At 44.8% G+C, this 19743-nt stretch overlaps 1 protein-coding gene across 1 annotated transcript in view; it reads left to right on the top strand.

The window, feature by feature from the left end:
• The first annotated feature begins 3841 nt into the window (after positions 1 to 3841).
• The window catches only part of HDAC4 (histone deacetylase 4), a 202945-nt gene continuing 187043 nt past the window's right edge, over positions 3842 to 19743 (top strand). The window contains exon 1 of the mRNA XM_059820822.1: positions 3842 to 3950. Within this exon, the coding sequence (XP_059676805.1) occupies positions 3842 to 3950 (109 nt within the window). The remainder of the gene's footprint in view (positions 3951 to 19743) is intronic.

Below are 19743 nucleotides of genomic sequence, written 5' to 3'. Positions count from 1 at the left end.
AATATTTCCCCCAAATTTCATAGTGGATGAAACCTGCTGAGTAAAATACCATTAGCTCTGCTGCTAACCCTTATATGTTTGGGGATTTTTTTTCCAAATAGCAATTCTTTAACCTGCACTCACCTGCAGGCTCACTGCCGCTGCTGAAAATGAGGTTTCTTCTGTGAGCCGAAGCATGGCACGGAGTCAAGCTGTCAAGCAGATCATTTCACATCTCGCCCCGAGGCAGCTGCTGGTTTCTAAAGTTTTGTAATCTTCCCCTAAAAAGTCGAGGGAGCTCAGAAGAACTGCTGTCCTGTGGCATCCGTGCTGGGGAGGTGTTTGCTTTCATCCCCTCACCACCCTCCCCCCAAAATCCAGCTTTTCCAGTATCTTGTCTGGTAAGTATCTGGACGAAGACTGTAACATGAGTCAATAGTACACCATTTTGGGGACATTAGACAGATTAGCGTAGTGGGAAATTTTTATCTTGCTGAAGAAGGGATTGGGACTGCGTATTCTGGATGGCTATTAAGAATACAGGGCTTCCAGTACCACACACGTCTTTCACTTGAGGATCTTTTGTGCCTTGTGGTTAGTTCCTCAGCATGGCATGGGACGGGCTTGCACAAGGTGGGGCTGTAGTCTGTGCTTTGGATATCCCTGGCACCCCTGGAATATGATGATTTTTGGGCTGTGATGTGTGTCAAGAGAGTGTATTGGAGAGATGTCGTGAGGAGGGAGTAGCTAGGGATATTCTCCTGTGAAGTTTAGAAGATGAGGTAGTATGATCTTGGACCAGGCTTTTGTACTGTTTTGCATCTCATGTTTTTTTTCCTTAGAGATATAATGTATTGCCCGTGTGCACAATCCTTGCATTTATAAATTTCTTACTCTGAGCATTCATGGAGCGCAGATGTTCATAAAACAGACATTCATGTCTTGCAAACTCCGCTCGCCTGTGGTGAATGGGAAGCTTTCCCAGGTAAGCTAGAGCTCACTGTAGTCGGTTCCTGAATAAATGAACCTTTCATCATTTACGGGAGGAGGGGGGAAACACCACCTTGCTGTGATGGATGCAAAGAGCGCCTTCCGAACGTGAACACGGTGCAGGCGAAAGCAGCGCTGTCTTCTCTGCTGCGGAGCTCAGGGGCTTCAGTGGTTGGGAGCTCCCTGCCACCGCTCTTTGGGGCAGGTACCAGGAAAAGGATGTGGAATATAACAATTGCTTGGTATCTGTGCAAACTCTTTGGCAAACACAAGGGTCTGTCTGAATTGAAGCACTATCAGCGACTAATGGGGTTTTAATGATAAATGGGAATTAGAACATGCATAGATGCACATATATACAAATGCATATACGTATCTCCTGTGCAGAAACAAGCATCTTGTCTCTGTACCCTGTTTGCCCCGAGGGAGACGGCAGCCAGCAGTGACATATGCAGGGACAACCCTGGTTGAACAGAATAACTCCTTTACACACAGATATTTTGCATACAATCAGCTGGGGCTGACTTGAGCTTGCTCCTTTTAAAGTAAAAGGAAAAAAAAAAGCCTCCCGGGCACTTCTTGTTCAGATACTGGCTGTGAAGAGGCGAATGACTTCTCGCCTGCTGAGGCTGCAGCAAAACCTTTGTGGAGTCTGGGTTAGTTTGGAGGTCGAACGGTTTATGGTTCTTTGGGAAGGCGGCTTTCAGGCTCAGAGGGTGTAATAACGGATATTTAGGTATTTCTGTGCAAGTAGGCGTGCTGTTTTAGTGCTGGCTGGTCAGTTGAGATCCTCTAGGTTTTAAAACAAATGCTCAGATTAGAACCTTATGGACCCCAAAAGACATCATCAGGGGAGCGAATGTGTGTTCCTGACTAATGCAATGCCCTTAGTTTAGTTATTGTGTTTAAAATTGATGAAAAATAGCCTCCAGCTTTTATGGGGCATTTAAGTGATCACACAGTCCCTGTAAAATGGCATTCTTCGCTCGTCTATTCAAAGGCACTTTTGGTGTACCTCTGACACTACTGACGGTGGGTTTGGGCGTTAGACCTCTGACCTGTCATCTTCTCCGTGGGGCATGGCTTTGCAATTCAGGTGTGCTTTCCACATCGCATCTTGGAATAAGCTCCTGTTCGAAGGTGTTTACATTTGAACTAATTGCAAGAGAGCCTCCAAAATTATTTTCCTCTGCTAAACTAATGTAGTACACTGCTGCCTTGACTTGAAGAGGTGAGTTTTCTCTAGCAACACCCAGTATTAAACTTTGCATTTGGTTGTTTGCTACTGTTCTTGTATGAATCCCTTAAGCTCTGTGAAATAAACGTCTCGATCAGTGATGCTATCGCAGGGTAGAACCAGGACTTGATTTAACTCCTGTGGGATGGAATTCCAGTCTCAAGACACAGCAAAGAAAGGAGGTTCAGCTGTCTCTCTCTGCAACGTCATTCCTGAGCCGTGATGTCTGTGGGCTTCTCACTTCTTTCCTCTGAGGAGCTCTGCAAAGGCCCACGGACTTGTTGCCAGGGTCAGGCGTGATGTGCATGCTTATCACAAAATGAATACTTGCGGTTAAGGACAGCAAAACTAGTCCGCAAAGGTAGAGAAACGAGTTGCGAAAAGTGGAGCTGAACACTGGTGTGCAGGGGTTTGTGTTTCTTGCAGTTGGCTCTGCAATAGGTGTATTCTGCACTTCCCTTCTGCGGTCCTGAAAAGCAGGGTTGAGTTATTCGGGCTGAACCCGGAGGGAGCTTGCGAGGAGAGGGGGTATTCCAGAGTGCGTCATCCCGTGCGCTCAGCTTCAGTTGCAACAGAGTTATAGACCGTGTTGCTCAACAGGCAGGCAGCTCTTTAGGTAAGCATTGATTTTGCAATGCACAGCTAGCAAAATTAAACTGGGTAAATCACTGATGGGAAAACAAAGGTTTGGGGTTGGTTTTTCCCCTCTCTTCCAGTGGCTTCTACCTGTAGATGAAAGTGAGTTTCAGGGCCCCAAGCTCTGAATGTACGCTAACCAGGTTCCAGCCTTGGTTCTCTTCTCCAAGCTGTGATTAAATTTTAAAATTGAAAAATGATAAGGAATCTTTGTGCTGGGGACACTCCTCATACCATAGAGTTAAACTGCAGCTTTTGGGTCCTGCTCCAATGAATCTCTGAAAATCTGATTAACCTAAAAGAGATGAGGTGTGCCCTGGTTGATGCCAGATAAAACAAAGCACTTGCACGTGTGGCGAGCAACTCGATTGTTTCTTCTCTACCTGTTTATAGCAGCTTCCCAGCCTTCATTTGCTCAGATACCATCATTGGAGAGTGCTGTAGGGGAGCAGCAGCAGAGGCAGGCGCTCGGCTGGGGCAGCCCTGCAGGAGATGTGCCTCCAGCCCTGTGTCCTGCTCCTCGTGTGAGGATGGTGGTGGTGGGAAAAGCAGCTGCCAGCTCTGTGTCAAGCTTGGTGTGATAAATAGGTGCAAGAAGACATTTTTTTTTTCTCCTGCAACAGGTTGGGGAGGAAAGGGGAGTTGTCTGCGTTTCATTTTGTTTGGGGACTAGGGTTAATTGCAAAGGCAAATTTAGCTCTGCTCTGTGCATATGTATGTCGGCACTAAACGTGAGCTGTTGTAGCGACCTGTGTTTATTGCGTACCTTTGACCACCTCACCCATTGATCTCTGCCCGCTCACCAGCTATTTCTGGTGCTCCAAGCCTGGGCAGCAGCGGTCCCCAAAAGGCGGCTGTCTCACACGTGGTGGTTTGTCTTCTCACTGCCGGAGTGGATTTTCCACCGTCTTAAGGAGTGAAACGCTTTTCTTGACGTTCAAGGGTTGGTCCTGCAGAAAACTGTTTAAGGCAGGCTGGTTTGCAGCCCTGCAGAGCGATATGTTACAGTCCTACAGCACTGAAAAGAGAGAGGTGGTCAGCTTCAGATACACTGTGTTTGCTTCCAGAGCACAATATAGCTGTGTCTTCTATGCAGAGATGCAGAAAGGTAAGGATAAATTTACAGAAAATAATAACCTATTGAAGTAGAAGTAATGGCTTTAAAAGAAATCGGACTGTCTTTTCCGAAAACAGAATCTGGAAACCAAGTTTGCCATCAAAATATTCAAAAAGACTAGTGCAGATATGCTTAAACAAGGATTTATAGAGAGGGAAACTGAGAAAATTGGCTTTATGGTTTTTTTTAAACTGCAGAAGAATAGCGTGGAAAGAGATTACCGCTCTCTGTGTCTGCGTACAGCTGCACGCGAAGGCTTCGCAGCTGTATTTTCTGAACATCTTTCCAAAACTCACCTAGAGTTCCCAGTTAAAGACCTTGCAGCTGCTAACAGTTCTGCCATTTGATAGCAGCTGCTGTATTGACAAGTGCATTTTTATCCTGGGAGATGCCGGTGGAGTGGAAATGAGCAAGAAACAACTGTTTATATAATCCGCGCCATATAGATCAATTACCGCGAAAACAAGCCGTTCGCTTGTCTGCAGCAGCATGCACCTTGAACCACGCTAGCTATAAATAGCTGCAACGCCGAGCAGCAGCGTCTTCCGAGAAGTGCCAACTTGAGCGCCTTTGTGTTCTGGTGCAAGCAGGGATGTGGTAAACTGCTCTTTTATGTCAGAGTAGTTCCCACAGTGGTGAAAGCAGGTGCCGTGAGAGTCTCTCTACTCCTGTTCGTTGTTTCGGAGGTTTGAAAAGTGCCTCTTCCTTACCTGGAACTCTGCTATACTGAATTTCATGCATATGATTAACACTTCCCTCTTATTTCTTACCTTAATCGCCAAATTGATATTCAAGCAATATAAATGATTTATCAGCCAAAGCTCTTCTGGGACTGTTGTAGCAACTCCTATTCCTAGTACATCTAGAAAATTCTCTCCAGTTTTACGTTATATATTCAGAGTTGGTGATTCTTTAAGTCGTAATTAAAACTGCATGTGTCAGGTCCATGCTTGAGGTCAGCTCTGGAGATACGTTTCTGCATGGCGGTCGCAATACTTGCTTTATTTAAGTGGCTGACATGTTTTTAATCAGAATATTTGACAAGCATGAAAAAAATAAACAAACAGGTACTAAGAGTTTCAGCTACACAAAGTACAGAGGAGTCAAGGTATTGCAGCCTTGAGCCATGGCGTTTATGGTGAGCCCTGATTTTTTTTTTTTTTTAATTGCTTCATCCTATTTTCCCCTCATAGTCTAGTAACTCATTACACAGACAGTAAAGCTTTCTTTTTTTCCGGATCGTACCGTGAGCCATACTGGCACCGTAAGCTTTTTGAAAGCCAGATGAAGAGACTGATGACCATGTCAAGGACTCTGCCTTTGCTGACTTCCCGTAAATTGGGATGGTGGTGTGGCTTTTTTTTTACCATAATGGGGGTTTGGGAAGTTTCTACGTGAGCATTCCCATTGAAGTTGGATTGGGGAGTCCTGGGAGGGTTTTGCTGTGCTGCTGGATCACTTGCTTGGGTAACTTTCCTCCCCAACAGGACTCTGGTGATTTACCAAAACCAAGTTTGCTTTCCATAATCATTATTTCTTATTCCTTTCTCTATTCCTTTTCCTTTCTATTTCTAAAGCAGAGGCTCTCTAATGTCAGACAGAAGGGCTCAATCAAAATCTTTTCGGGGTTTTGCACTTTTTTTTCCTTCCAAATCTCTGAAACTTTTCAAACATGACTCCTAAAGCAAAACAAAAAAACAACCCATACTTCTGCTTCAGATTTGATAATTTGAAATTATCCATGTGCAACTCTTCCAGAGGTGTGAGTGCAGTTCCTTGTACAGGTGTGTTTCGTCTTGTTGCTGTTCTGAGAAATCTAACGTGGCAATAAATTCTCTAGTGCTGCCCTTGCTGCTTAACCAGCTCTTGCCACCTCTTAACGTTAATTACGGTGGTGGTGGGGAACACCCTAAAGAAGATCTGCACTCTGAATATACTTCTCATATTTATATAGCATATGTGTTTTAGTGACTCTAGATTTAAATGTGTCCGTTATTCACAAGTGGTAAAGCCGTAAGAGCCGTCCTGGTCGTGCCAAACAAGTGTCGATAAAACCTCCAACCACATTACTTGCTAGATGCTGTAATTTGCTGTCTTTTTTTTTTTTTTTTAAAACATTCAAGACCGTTAGAAAAAAGAGAGAGGTACTTGGGAGGGAGGAACATAGGTTGTTCCTGCACAGGATTTAAAAAGAAGATCTCTGCTAGAAATGAGACCCTTTCTAAATAAACAAGGCAGCTTTTTTTCCCCAAATGTAAACCGGTCTTGTTGCCATAACGTAGTTACTGGTAGTGAGTTGTTTGACTGGCTTAGGTTGTGAATGTTGCTTCTAGAGGTTTTTTTTTTTTATTGTGCAAAGCAGCTCTCCTGGTAAGAGTACCAGGATGCTAGTCTTGTCTGGAAGACTGTGTGAGGGAGCTGGGAAGCATGGCCCAAATAGGATTTTGCTTGGGAGGACTGTTTTTGAATTATATTCTTCAACAGTGTTAAACTCTTGTGATGTAAGCCTTTAAAAAAAGTCAGATTCAGGAGAAATCACCTCAGATTGCACCGTGTCTTTTCTCTGTTAAATAGGAGCCATTAAAAAAAAAAAAATGAAAAAAACAAGTAAAGGTTTTAAAAAGTGAAAGGGTTTTAGGCTACTCTGAACTAGTTTGCTGTTTGATACTCAATAATCCTTCCACAATTTTTAAAGGGGACAGCTGCAGCTAGCAAAGGTTTTGCCTGCCAGGCATCCCTTGAGCTTGTTTTGGTTTTTAAAATCTTTCTGCGAACAGCATTCCCTAAACCATGCTTTATGCCCATCTAGGGCAGTGGAAAAATCAGTGGGGCAGGAGGCTTTGTTGGGGGGCTGTTCAGTGGGGTCCCAGCCATAGTGCTTCGGAGGCGTCTGGGTGCTGCTTATGGGTTAGATGAGTCCTATAGGAAGTTCTTGAGCTGTACAGTGTTGGGGATCCCGAATTGCCTCTGGCTTCTCGGAGGGAGTCCGGGGTAGCTCAAGGTAGCACCCGAGCCTCTGAAAAGCCAGTAAAATGAGGTATCTGACGTAATAGCAAACAAAATGTGCAATAAGGATGATCTTGATTGGGAGGGAATGAGGGACAAAGTCATCGGGGTGATACTGCACAAACTGTTTCAGATTGGGGGTGGGCAGGACTTTGAAGTCTTGAAGCTTAAATCATGGTAGTAATGGTATCTGGGGTTTCCCCCACTCCCCATACATAAGCATAAATTGTATGGTGTTTAGCTGGCAAATATGGGGAAAGCAGTTTAAATCAAAATCAACTTCCCATCCTATAAAAATCTTGCATCTATTCAGACAATTCTTCTAACACTGGTGATTGGATTGTGTGAAATCCTAAAAATGTTGAGCAAAGTCGGAACCAGTATTGCCCAGTGGTATTCCTTTTGAGTGTGTTCTTGCTGGTTTTCTGAGTTATAAGTTGCGATTTTATTTGTGATATAACAATACATGCTGCCCTTTCTGACAACCGTTTTTCACAGCAGCTAATCTTGATGAAAAATCTGTGGTCATGGGTGTACCGAGTACAAAACTTCTGATGTAAAATACTAGGAAAAGCTGAAATGCAAAAAGGTGATGGAATTGCTTTGAAATATTTTTTTTCTGTCTCTTTTCACGGGGTGTCAATGAATGCTTAAGCATTCTTTGCAGCTGGGAAAAATGTTTTGTTTTTAATTTTAGCCCTGCTAATAAAGTCTTGTCATGTATGTCAATGAAGCAGAAAGAAAATTACTACAGAGCTAACTGTAGGTTGTCATTAAAGCTGATTTCCTGCACTAAGCCAAAAACAACGCAAGATTTCATTTCTGGACTTCCTAAATATGTTAGTCACGCTGATGGTTTCCTAAAATCCAAACCCTAAGAGCTATGGGGATGATATTTGAAAGTATTTATTTGTTCTTGTCTGTCACCTTGTCCTGATCTTCACATGTTGATCTTCTGCCTTCTCTATTTTTAAGATAATGTGCCTCAACTTCCAGCTGTTGACACTTGCAGACAGCTGCTTGTAGGGTCCTGCCTGAAAAATCCCTTCCTCTCTTCGTTTGGGCAATGAAATAAGAAACGATCTGTTGTTCGGAGAGCACAGCTGAAGCCACATCCTGCCAGATTCTTGGGCAGCAATGTAACGGGGGAAAAAATCCTGCCATAACTGCATGGGCACTTACTAGTTTGCTCATAGCAATTAAGAACTCAACCCTACTTAAAGAAAGACTTCCAACCAGATAATTTACTATAAGCAGAGAAAGGAGAGTTTCCTGTGAGCTAACTATAAAAAAATAGCAGTTCTTAGGTTTTTGAAGCTCAGATTAAATAATTTGTTCTAGTGCTGTCCCTTTGATAGCACCTCATTGTCTGCAGTCTTACTTGCATTTTTACCTACTCTCAAGTATGAGCTGCCAGAAGGTTTTTGAGCATCAGTTATTTTAGTGGCTTGTAATACCTGGAGCTCTAGAGTGCATTCAACTCTGCTGGCTCGTGTATTTGACATAGCGCTTAAAAACAATGTGAGATCAAATGTGTTTATACTGAAAAATATCAAATCAAATTAGCTTTTTAATTTCCTTCTCAGCAACTCGCTGCGGTGCTTCATCAACTAACTTCATGAGGGTTTCATGCGTTGAGTTGTGGCTTTTTTAATGATGACTAAACCAGAAACCGAGGAGGGGTGACAACTGCAGTGCTGCGGTATTAAACTTGCTATAATTCACTCTTTCATTATAATGTGTTTCTGAGAAATCTTCTTTCTCTGTTTTCTGCCCTCCTCTCTCTAACTGTTTTCATCCTGACAAGTTAGATCTGATATTCTTGTGTCAGTGAAATGACTTCTCCTTAGGCTGGTCCCAACTGTAGTAATGCAGAGGTGCTGAACTTGAGCACCTCCAACCTTTTAGACTTGTTCCTTTGGAGCCAGCTGGAAGAGTTGTGTTGTGCTGAAAACTCTTTTAGGTCTTATGGTTAAATTTAAAATATCTTCTTTGGGGTGGAGGAGCACCGTTTAAATACAGTAATGGGTAAGTGGCAAAGGCAGGACTGGGTCCAGGCTGTGGGGGGACTCTGGGCGGGCAGCTTTGTGCAGGAGCAGACAGGGTGACTTGGGCTGTGTCCATGCTGGGAAGGGGCTGTTGCTGCAAGGTGTGTACGTGTCTGACGGACTCACTTCCTACCGGCTCTAATCTAGTTGTGTGGACTGAATATCCACGAATGGAGAATGTCCATTAGATGTGCTCTTGGAGAACCTCTCCTGGGTTAATTTTTCTGCCAAGAAATCTAGTTTGTGTGCTGAAATGTGTCTGAGATAAACCATGTTCAGGTTTGTAAGTGGTGTGTCCCAGGAGATGCCCTTCTGAAGTGCACTGGCCCAAACTGAAACATTGATGTGTATGTACCCGGTGTCTAAGGTACTTGCTGTTTTCATTCTGTTTTCTCCTGGGATCCTGGATGAGAGCTGCCAGCTTGGTTTAGCATTTTTTTTTCCAGCTAACTTTAAGAAAATGGTGGGAGGAGGTGAGCCTTGTGGACTTGGGATGGTGGGCACTTCCATTGCTTAGCCTTTGCTTTACCCACTCCTGAATGAAGCTGGGGAGCCACTTTCCCTGGGTCGTTACAAGGCTGCTGGGTCCAGACTCCAGCTGGAAGGAGAGGTGAGGGGCTGGGAAATGCACGTGGTGATGGGGGAGGCTTCAAAACACCAGGAGCAGGAGGGCTGTGGGTGATGCATGGATCAGGAAGTCCCTTTTGGGAGCTCAGGTGCAGAACATAGGCTTGTTCCAGGAAAGCCAGCTCAGGATCCAGAGGCTTTGGGATGGATTACCATGCTAGCAGAGCTGGAGATCGGGGAGCATCGGTTTGGTGCAGGCCATTGGGCACATCTTGACACCTTTTTCCAGCCCGTCAGCGTGAAAGATGGTGCCTCATTTAGGCAGACTGCTGGAGAAGAGATAAGTGTTGGTCTAGGTACCTTGGGAACCTGAGTGTCATCAAGGTGCATCTTGGATTTAAGAGTTACTTCAGAAGTCATGCTTGTTTGAATCTTCTTACCTACAGTCGTGTTTGTCTTGAAATGGTTTATGAAAAGGTTGGTATGAAACATTACCTTCACTTTATTTTGTGTTGTTGGCGGGATCTTTGTATATTCTCTTTCGTTTCCTAATTGTTTGCAGGAACATAATGGTGTCATGAGTTAATTATGGTAGAAGTTTGTATGCTCTCTTTGTGTGTGGTGGGGAGAGCTACAGCACCACAGCACCAGCCTGCTGCTGGTGGCAGGGACCGTCCTGTGGCCCAGCAGCTCATTCCCCCGCTTCCCACCCTCTTCCAGCTAGGAGGAGAACTGAGGTCTTTGTGATCTATGCTGTTTCTCCCAAATTTGCAAATCCAGAGTCTAGTCAGAAGGTCTGACTTCCTTGAGTGCTTTTGTAAGCCTTGTGGGTGTGGTGGTAGGATACCCATCTCTCCTTTTGGGGCAGATGTGGGCTTGCTGAAGTAGGAAGCGTGCTTCAGACTCAACCATCTTCCTGTGAAAGCATGTCAGCTCCTTCAAGAGAAGGCTGCAGCTGTCTCACGGCATGGCTCTAGACTGCAGACTTTCCAATTGGACTGCTCTGAGGATGAAGACATGGAGTCAAGTCATGTCTGCTATTCATGGTGTCTCTTCTAGGTATGTTGGACCGAGATGCATGGAGAGTATAGAAAGATCCCAGCTTTATCTACATTTGTGAACACCCTATGCAGAGCCTGCATGAAGTGCAAGGAAAGTGGGACCGGTTCAGGGTCAGCAAGGAGAGCTGCAGCTTGGCGTCAGGTCAGATGCTGCTTTTAGCTCTTCCCTTAAGGCACCCTTATGAAATGGGGCAAAAATGTTTCTGTCCCCAGCCACAGACCTGTCTCGTCCTGCTCTTCACGCTCCTGTTAAGCTCATGGGAAAGGAAAAGAGGAGGGAAAATGTCTTTACCGTGGAGGGAGAGGGAGTAGACTTAGGTTGGGAATAGAACGGTCAAAATACGTGTCTGACAGTGCGGCAGCCCTGCTGTCAAACTGCAGGAAATCAGTGGGCTCTGGTTATGGGTTATCCCTTAACTCCACTGGGATTACGCCGTAACTCTATTTGACATACTAATCCTTCCTGCCAAGCTGTAGGGAAGTACAGCAAGATGCTAATTACACATTTATGCCTGAAGATTTATTACAACTCTGTTACCTAGGAAAATCCAAAATGTCTTTTGAGGGGGAGGAGGGGGAATAAAAAACCACCTTATCGTGAGTGGTCTGCGTCTGACTCTAAAGCCTTTCATGATAGTGCTGAGCATTTGAGTGCATCAGCAAGTTTGTCCACATGCTGTTTTTGTGCAAGTGTTACGGTCTGACAACTATGAATCACCCGCTCAGCTCTTGATTTGCGTCAATCAAACCACATTTAAGAGAGGCTTTGTTCGCAGTTTGGAACACAAGAGCAAGGCAAGTGTGCGAGTGACTGCTTCGAGCAGATCTTGAAACTGGGCTCAGTGGGCCAGGCTCAAACTCTGGGGAGAGAGCCTGTGTTTTAAGTGGGAGATGAGAAGTTGATGTGCTTTTCTTTCCAGTCCCCCAGACCTCTCCTGCTGGTACGCTGTTACTGAACTCTTTGAATCTATAGGTTTGCGCTTGTGTTCCAGTGACTGATATATGCAGGTTTCTTTGTGTAAGCACGGAGTTTATCCCTGAGGTTGCTGTGATGAGTGTTTTTATGTAAAGGGATACAGATTTGTCTTTACATTTAATTATTTGTTGGGGTTTTTTTTAATAAGAACTTAAACTAAATTCATTACAGAATCATCTTTCTGTATCTCCAAATGTGGGAGTCCTTTCTTGCAGAATTATCTATACTTTTAGACAGTAAGTCTGTACTTTCTGACCTAGAAACTGTGACTGCAGCAGGATTGCGAGCCAGGCAATGTCAATGCTGAAACAGAGCTCCCACCTCGAAGCGGATTGCAAGCCCAGAAATAAATCCCTTTGGCAAACTCAGCCTTGGGGTGGGACACGACTTTATGCTGCTGATAAGCAGAAAGTCTTCTGGAGAGGTGTTATAAAAAAAGCAACAACCCCAAAACCCACAACAGTCTTATCAGCCCTTCACTTAAAGTCACTGGTACCTAGCTAGAGATCTTTAAAAGAGTTACAGAGCTGTTCCTGGAAATACGCTGAGGCTTTATTTGGTCCCTTTTGAAGCCCTCTTGGTGAAGGTTTGCCTAGCAGTTGGCAAACTGCAAGGTGCGTGCTGTCTTGTTGCATGCAAGGTCCAGAGTAAACCTCCTTTAACTTGTAGGTGAGACTGACCATTTTTCCTCCTTTCATGTCTCCTCCCAGCCTTCAGGACCCATATCTGAGGTCTTTCCTAGCTCTGGTGTTCCTGTGCAAGCATGCTTTCCTTTCCCTCGTCCTAAACCCACCCTTGACCTAGTTCATTCTCAAACTACTTTTCCCTGCCTCTTCCTCTCTCCACGCTTCCAGCTCATTGAAGTCTCTTCTGCTTCTTCCCGTCCCCCTCTGGCACCAGTCCTTGTGCTCATCAAAACATTGATCTCATGGGCTGTAGGCTTGCCAGCATAATAAGGCCACTGCTCTTCCAAACACTTTTTTTTTCCCCCCTCTTACAAACACAGAAACAAATTTGTTTTTCTTCATTGGACTTGCTCTCACTGTTTTGCAGGCTGAAATTAGAGGATTAATTCTTGCTTTCCTGCTGACAGTCATGGAAACGAGCTAATTTCCAAGTGTCAGGATGCTGATCCTTATCTCATTCAGTTCCCAAAGAAGGTAATAAAATAACTATAAGTTGCTGTAGCAGATGCAGCACATAGGCATATGGCAGTCTATCAATTACTCGTGTTCTACCCAACTTTTAAAGTAAATCAATAAGTGTTGATAAAACACCAGAGAGCATGCAGGGTTTTTTTTCCTACCCGTATTTTCCTCTTCTGGACTCTCCGATCGTAAATTTTGGCTGGTTTTAACTGTCCGGTTTTTGGACAACCTTAGTGTTTCCCTGTGGAAATGAACAGTAACACGCCTGCTTGCCTCTTCCTCCAGACTTGGGGATGTCATTGCTAGCTGGTTTTAATCCTCGGAGGCAGACTAGCCAGGAGGCAGCTGTTTTATCAGTTCGTTACGTCATATATTTGCAGTATGGTAGTTCATAGCATCTATGAAATTACTTGGAGGTAGAGAGGAAACAATCTTCCTGAATGTTGCAAAGAACTCTCATATGCCCAGCCGTTATCACTTTTATCCTTATGCAGATCTCTTTTTTTTTTTTTTTTTTTTTGAGTTGTTACAAGAGTCATCCCCATGCTCTTCCATATCCTTGCGCTGGTCAACGGGATGGACTCTTCTTGTCCGCGTTAAGTGTGGTGGCAGAGGAGTGTTCCATGCATTTGCTAATGCTTATAGATTATATGACTGAGAAACCTGCTTTTCTTTATATACTATTAATAAAACAGAAGTAGCTTGGTTGAAGAGCCTGGTCACACTACTCTGCCTGTTGGTCCTTGTCGTCTAATGACGGCAGAGCTATGACGTGGACAGTGTTCGTCCTTGCCATGGTGCTCCTGCCCAGGTACTTGCTTCCTCTGCAGTGTTTCTGACTCAAACACCTTTCATATAGGAACGGTGAATGTAAAACAGATAAAATTAAAAGTAATTTTAAAAAATAATCTCTTGAAACTAGGGGAAATAGGTCCTTCCTCTTTTTGAAATCTTTTATTGATCCTTTCTCTTTGATTAAAGATGTGTCAGAGGAGGTGTTTGGGGGGTGCGTGTGGGAGCTGTGTCTTTCTTTCCTTGAGGTTTCGAAGTGACAACGTCCTGTTTTCATATGCTTAAGGAGGAGAACATTAAAGAAGGGACCTGTTCTATCATTGTGTTTTGTCACAGACAACCACAAGCAGACACAGCTTTTATATAAGGAAGAAAAAAATGTTTGCAAGTTGCAACGTTAGTTCCACCTTGGTGTTTAGGAGCGCTTTGGGGAGGTGCCCTTAGGCAATCTGGCTGCACTTGTAGATGTGTGGAGTGGGAGACGTGATGGAAAAGTCCACTGGAGTCAGGCGGTTCCCTACAGCAGAAATTCTCCTCTGGTTTGTGGGATATTTGTCAAATTGCAGTTGTTTAATGAAACACGTTTGGATTCCTCGTTGTCTTTTGGTTGGACATCAGAAGTGCCCTTGGCCTAAGACTAGCACCTTCTGACTCTCCTTGTCCTGCAGGTCTTTGCTGGCTGAGCTCTCGCTAGCTGACGAGTGGCTGCTTAGCCTCTGGTGCTTCACTGGTACTTGGCCACCTAACCCTGCTTTCACAGGCTAACAAAACCCCAAGGATATAGCCTAAAACCAAAGAGTAGTTGGTGGTATGCCTAGACTGACGCCGTTCTTAGAAGGGTATTTTCCTGCTAAGAAGTTACCGAAGTTGTAAGATCAACAATCGCCAGCTACAGTGACTGAATTATTGTTGAGCACCTTTTGAACTTTGATTTATGAACAACTGCATTTCGAAATTAGCCAATGGCTGCACTTAAGGCTAATGAGTGAGTAAAAGGGCACTGTGTTACAAAAGGCTTTGAAGAAACCAAGACTGTTCTTGGACTGAGAAAAGGGAGGACTTAACAAAACCAGAGAAGTACTGGGCTGGCTTTTTTTAAGCCTGCATGTGACCAGTTCAATGGTTTATCCTTAAATGTCTTATAACCATGCAAGCTTTGAAATGTTGAAGAATGCAGGTCTTAACCCAGCAGCTGCTTTGTGATGAAGTGTGTTTCTGATTTGGCAAGCGGTAGGTGCAGTTGCACAGTGTCGATCCCCTCCCGAGCACATTTTGGTATCTCCTTTACACCATGAACTCAGCGTTGTTTCGGTATCTCCTTTACACCACGAACTCAGCGTTACAAGAGGAGATGCGTGGCCGGTGGTGCCTGCTCAGCTGGAGGAGGTAGCTGGTTCCCTGTGCGCACGCAAAAGGGGGGCCTTGGTGACGTGGATGGGACTTCACTATGGTGGTGAGTTTGCCCAGGATTCGATTCTGCTCCGTTGTCACCGCAGGCTGCAGCAATAACACTTCTGCCTCCAAAAAAGATCAGAGATGGCTGCTAGAGCAGGCTCTTGAACAGCCCTGCTAGAGGTCTTTCCGGAGGAGAGCTGCTCGCCACAAGTGTGTCTGCCCAAGGAGAATCTAGGGCAGGGGAGGAGAGGAGGTATTTTGTAAAAGATCTTGCCCCATTTGTTCAAAGCACACAGTCAAAGCGGGACATGTGTTAGGTTTGCCTTGCTTTTGTGATAGTTTGTGGCCCGGTGGATGGGAGAGGCAGAAAGCTGTGCCGAGGAAGAAATTGCCCTCCCTGATGAGACCCAAATGCAAGGGGAAAGCTGTGATCAGTCAAACCATGGTTAACTTTGGCACCTTCTTTGTGCTTCATCTCCTTTCTGTATCCTAAGCAAGCTGAAAAAGTAGGCGGGGAAATACTTTTTCCATCCTAAACTAAAGGAAAGCTTTTGGTAGTAATTCAGTGGAAACTGAAGTTAAATCTTTCTATGAGCTTGACTTAAGTGGAAATTGTTAAATACTCCAGGATGCTGTCATTCTGTAACCTAAGACTGCAGTTTGAAGTTTTTCGGGATGTTTTTGCTGCTCTTCACCAGCTTTCCGAGTCCTTGAGTTGCTCGTCAACTTTTTGAAGATCTTCGCAATAAAAAATCTTCATGGTGTGGGGTGTTGTTTTTTTTTTTTTAACTCTTTATAAGTAATATTTCTGGGCTCAAAACTGTCAATATTAAGTTAACACAAAATCTGTAGGCCAGTGCCTCCTGTTTTGTGCTGTTTTACTGAGTGAAGTTCAGGTTTTTTATTAGATAACTACATATGTTTCAAAAATCTTTTTAGGCTTCGGCAGCATAGCAGCTGAAGTGCTTTCAGAGTGCGGTCTCAAGCCTGGCTCTTTGATCTCCCTGGGGATTATGCAGACAGAAATGGGTGGAAATTGTACGTATGTGTATGATGTGAACTTGTAGCCGGGATTTTGACTGTAGGTGAACGTGTTTTGATTTTTGAATAAAGCCTGTAGAGGGTTGGTCCTCTGGAAGTCTAAACTTACCCTTAATTGACTTACTATCAGTTAGTAGTACCTCAAAATATGGGTCTTATTTCATATTAGTGTGGTTTTTGTTTATTTAATCCACTTGCTGGTCTGGTTCACTGTATGTCTGCAGAACAGTTGCTATGCTTCAACCAAAAAGCTAGTGCAGAGGCAGGAATGAGATGCAGGAGCAAGACGGGGAAGGAAACAGAACCTGCTGAAGTGAGTGCTCGTGGCAGAGGAGATATTGGTGGTAAAGCCAGTCGGGCAATCCACAAGCTTTCTGCTCTGGGGCCCTGAGCTCCACGTGTGCCATACGTGTTGGTGTGGGGTACCCTTAAATGGAGGTGGCCGTCGTGTGGAGGAGAGGAGGTTATAGCTCAGGTTATCTTGGGGGCTGTGACCCTACGGTAGAAAGGGTTTGCAGTGGGGCTGCTCTCATTCTGCCGTGAAAGGAATTATTTTGTTTTTGATATTAGTTAATGACGGTAAAATCTTGCCCTGAATCTTGCGAGACACTCAAGTTTTCCCTCTTAGGCTTAAGTACTGTCAAACCTCAGAGTTAGCATCTTTTTGTCCACTCCCTACCCATATCCACATGCTTCTCCCCCTTTCCTTCTTATGGCAGTCATCATCTGATGAAACACTTGGTGACAGAAACGAAAGAAACTTATTCTCTTCCATACCACTCATTGCTCTGAAAGCTCAAGTGTTTAAAAGTCTGCCTGCTGTGTTTTCCTTATTCTGCTGTGTTGTTTTTCAAAGCAGGTCTTTCTCTCTGCGGCAAACATGAATGTGTGGCTGTGAATTTGTCAGTTGTATTGTATATATTCTGGTTTTTTTTGGGATTAGCCTTAAGTAGTTGTGTCTTGCGTTATGCACATGCACGTATATATTGCAGTAGCACCATATCATGCATAGGCATGTGTACGTATGTGCAGCAGCACAGTCTCACGTAGCAGGCGTGCATTATTCTGTGTGGAGGAGCTGCTGCTGGGTGCTGCCTGGCGGTACGTTTATAAAAGCTCGGCCAGGTACCAGATCAGTGCAATGCCTCCTTAAGAGGGAAGATTCCTAAACTGTGGGTAAACAAGAGCCCCATTGATCTGTGTGTTTCTAAACTGCACGTTCAAAGTCCTTTTTGATGGCTTTTATATATAGTATCTACTTTCGAGGACAGGTAATAATTTTACGGGGATAATAAAAACCACCATATTGAAAGGGATGGCTTGCGTTTCTAATGGTGTCCGCAGGAGTAAAAATAACTTTGCCTTACGTGGTTTTATTAATCATTTGATGTGTGTTTAGGGAACCCGGCGTGAGGTGCTGCCAGCATAGCAGGAGCAGATTGACTGCCCTTCCCCGAGGCGAGGGCTGGCCGAGCTCCCCACCTCTGAGAGCCACCAAAGCTGTGCATGAAGAACCCTCTCTTTCCACTTCTCCCCCAGCAGTCCGAAACCCAAACCAACTTGCAATATTCACCCTGTCTGCTGTGTATTTGTGCGTCGGTGCGCTCTGTAGAGGAAGAGGTGAGTCTGGATGGAGTTGTGTGCGAGGCTTGTGGGCTTCTGGAGGAGCCTTGTTCTGAAGGCCCCCCGCTCCTGTGCCCTCCTCCTGGTGTTTCTTTGCTTTGTTCTTCCCCGCTTCGCTCAGGCAAAATGCAGGGCTGCTAGCTTCCAGCGCTCTTGAGCATGGAGGTGCCCGCCTGGTCACAGCTGCCATTGACGGTTACGGAAAAGGAAACGGCAAGTTTCTTCTGTCTTTCGTTGATCCCAAGGATTTCAAGTGCAGCAGTTGAGCTCTCTACCTCACTAAAGCTGCGCATGGCTCCAGGTTTCAGGTCTTCTCCCGTGGCTGCAGGGTGCAGCTGCAGACAGAGAATCTGAATTTATGGCACTGAGGTAGGAGTTAGCTCCTATCCATGAATGGTTGTGATTTGTTTCAGTGAAAATGAAGTGAAGCAAGAAGAGACCAGGCTGGCAAGCCCTTTCTGAAGACAGCAAGCGCCTGGAGAACGCACCATGTCATCTGCTAGTGATGCTCGCTCATGGTCCAAACTGTGTTTTATTGGCTGCTCTTTTGGTTTTGCTTCTGCCTGTGACTGGGATGCAGAAGCTATTCCTTCCCCACTCGCTGGCAATTGGGGATGTATGCACTTTCCAATACATATGTCTACATACAGAAGTCCTGACCTGATGTCTGACAGCACGTGTGTCTCGGGGCTTGTTATGGTCTTCAGGTCAAAGTATTTGCGTTGTTGTTTACCCCTTTGGGTGAAATCTGAGTTTGTGTGATTTAAACTTTCTCTGCTCTGCTGTTCCTTGTGTTTCCATCAGGTAGCACTTAAATTAAACAAAACAAAAACAAAAAACCCACCCCAAAAGCCCTGCTCTTCTAAAGCTTACTCAAAGCATCTGGGTGAATCATTCAAATGGCTGGAACTATTCAGTCACCTATATAATTTTTAAATATCAATTGAGTCACAGAACTGTGTACTTGCTATTGAGTGACTTTGTTTTTCGAAGTATTTAGTGAAAAGTGCACACGCATGTGGTGTTCCTAATACTCTCTAAATGGTTTTGTCCTGAGTCTCTTGGGGCTGGTTGTTTTCCCGAGGCATTATGAAAAAACCCATGGAGTATGATTTAAAATTTACATTACAACACAGACTACAGTGCAGAAAACTCATGGCCCTGTAACTTTGGGAAATCACGGCAGCTTTATATGATCTCCAGGCCCGCATCTAAGAGTCAACAGCTTTGTTGCAGGCCATATACATTGCAACATGAGAGCTGTCCTCAACCAGAGGGAAGGTGAGCAAATATTTTTGGGGTGGTTTTTAACACTTCCAAATACTTCTACGGGTTTAAGTCTAGGGTGATGTAGACCAAGTGTTTGTGGTTGGTTTGTTGTTTTCTCTCTAGGCATACCAGAATGGGTTTTCCTTGCTTGCGGAGAGCATCTTTAGCCACTCTGCGAGGCTGAGCGCAGGTCACTGAGCCGTGCCGCCCTGCAGGGCTGAGGTGTCCCCTCCCCGGCAGTGACACATGGCCAGCCGCTGGGGGACAGTCTGCTTGGGGCCTTTTGGCTAGGGGTTCATGAGTAGTTACACACACCAGCTTCTTCCCTCACGTCTCTTTGGAGCTCCAGTTAGCCACAGATGATCGACTATGGGCTTTGTGGTGGTAACCACAATTTAAGAATGAGTGAAATAACTTTGCAGCCCATTGATAATTTGTTTTCTTCTTGGTGCACTACAGTTTTTAATTTCTTGGGGTGAAAAAAATCAGCCATCCTTTAAAAACTTAAAGGTACTTCTTCCGCTTCCTCGGCTGTGTTTTCAGGACAGGGCACTCAGGTTGTGAGAACTGTGGGTACAGCATATCTCAAGCTGCCAGAAAAACACCCAGACCCTGTCTTGGTGCTTGATTTTGGAAGGGCAGGGGACTGTAGTACCAAGTGGTCCCTGGGTCCTCACCCCGCCGGTGTGGCAAAGCTCTGCTGATGGCTCTCACTTCTTTAGCTACTTTGCGCAAAAGCTTATAGATATTGTAAACTCTGCCTTTCACAGGTAGAGCTTTCGAAGAAATGCTAAAAGCGAGCTGGCTGTTAGCCCCAAGCAGAACTATCAAGGTGGGTTTTTTTACCAGCTGTGTCCT

This window comes from Gavia stellata, chromosome 8, assembly GCF_030936135.1.
Source record: "Gavia stellata isolate bGavSte3 chromosome 8, bGavSte3.hap2, whole genome shotgun sequence".
Lineage (NCBI taxonomy): Eukaryota > Metazoa > Chordata > Aves > Gaviiformes > Gaviidae > Gavia > Gavia stellata.
The sequence above is the reverse complement of the archived record's forward strand: the minus strand, read 5'-3'. Positions and strand labels throughout refer to the sequence as shown.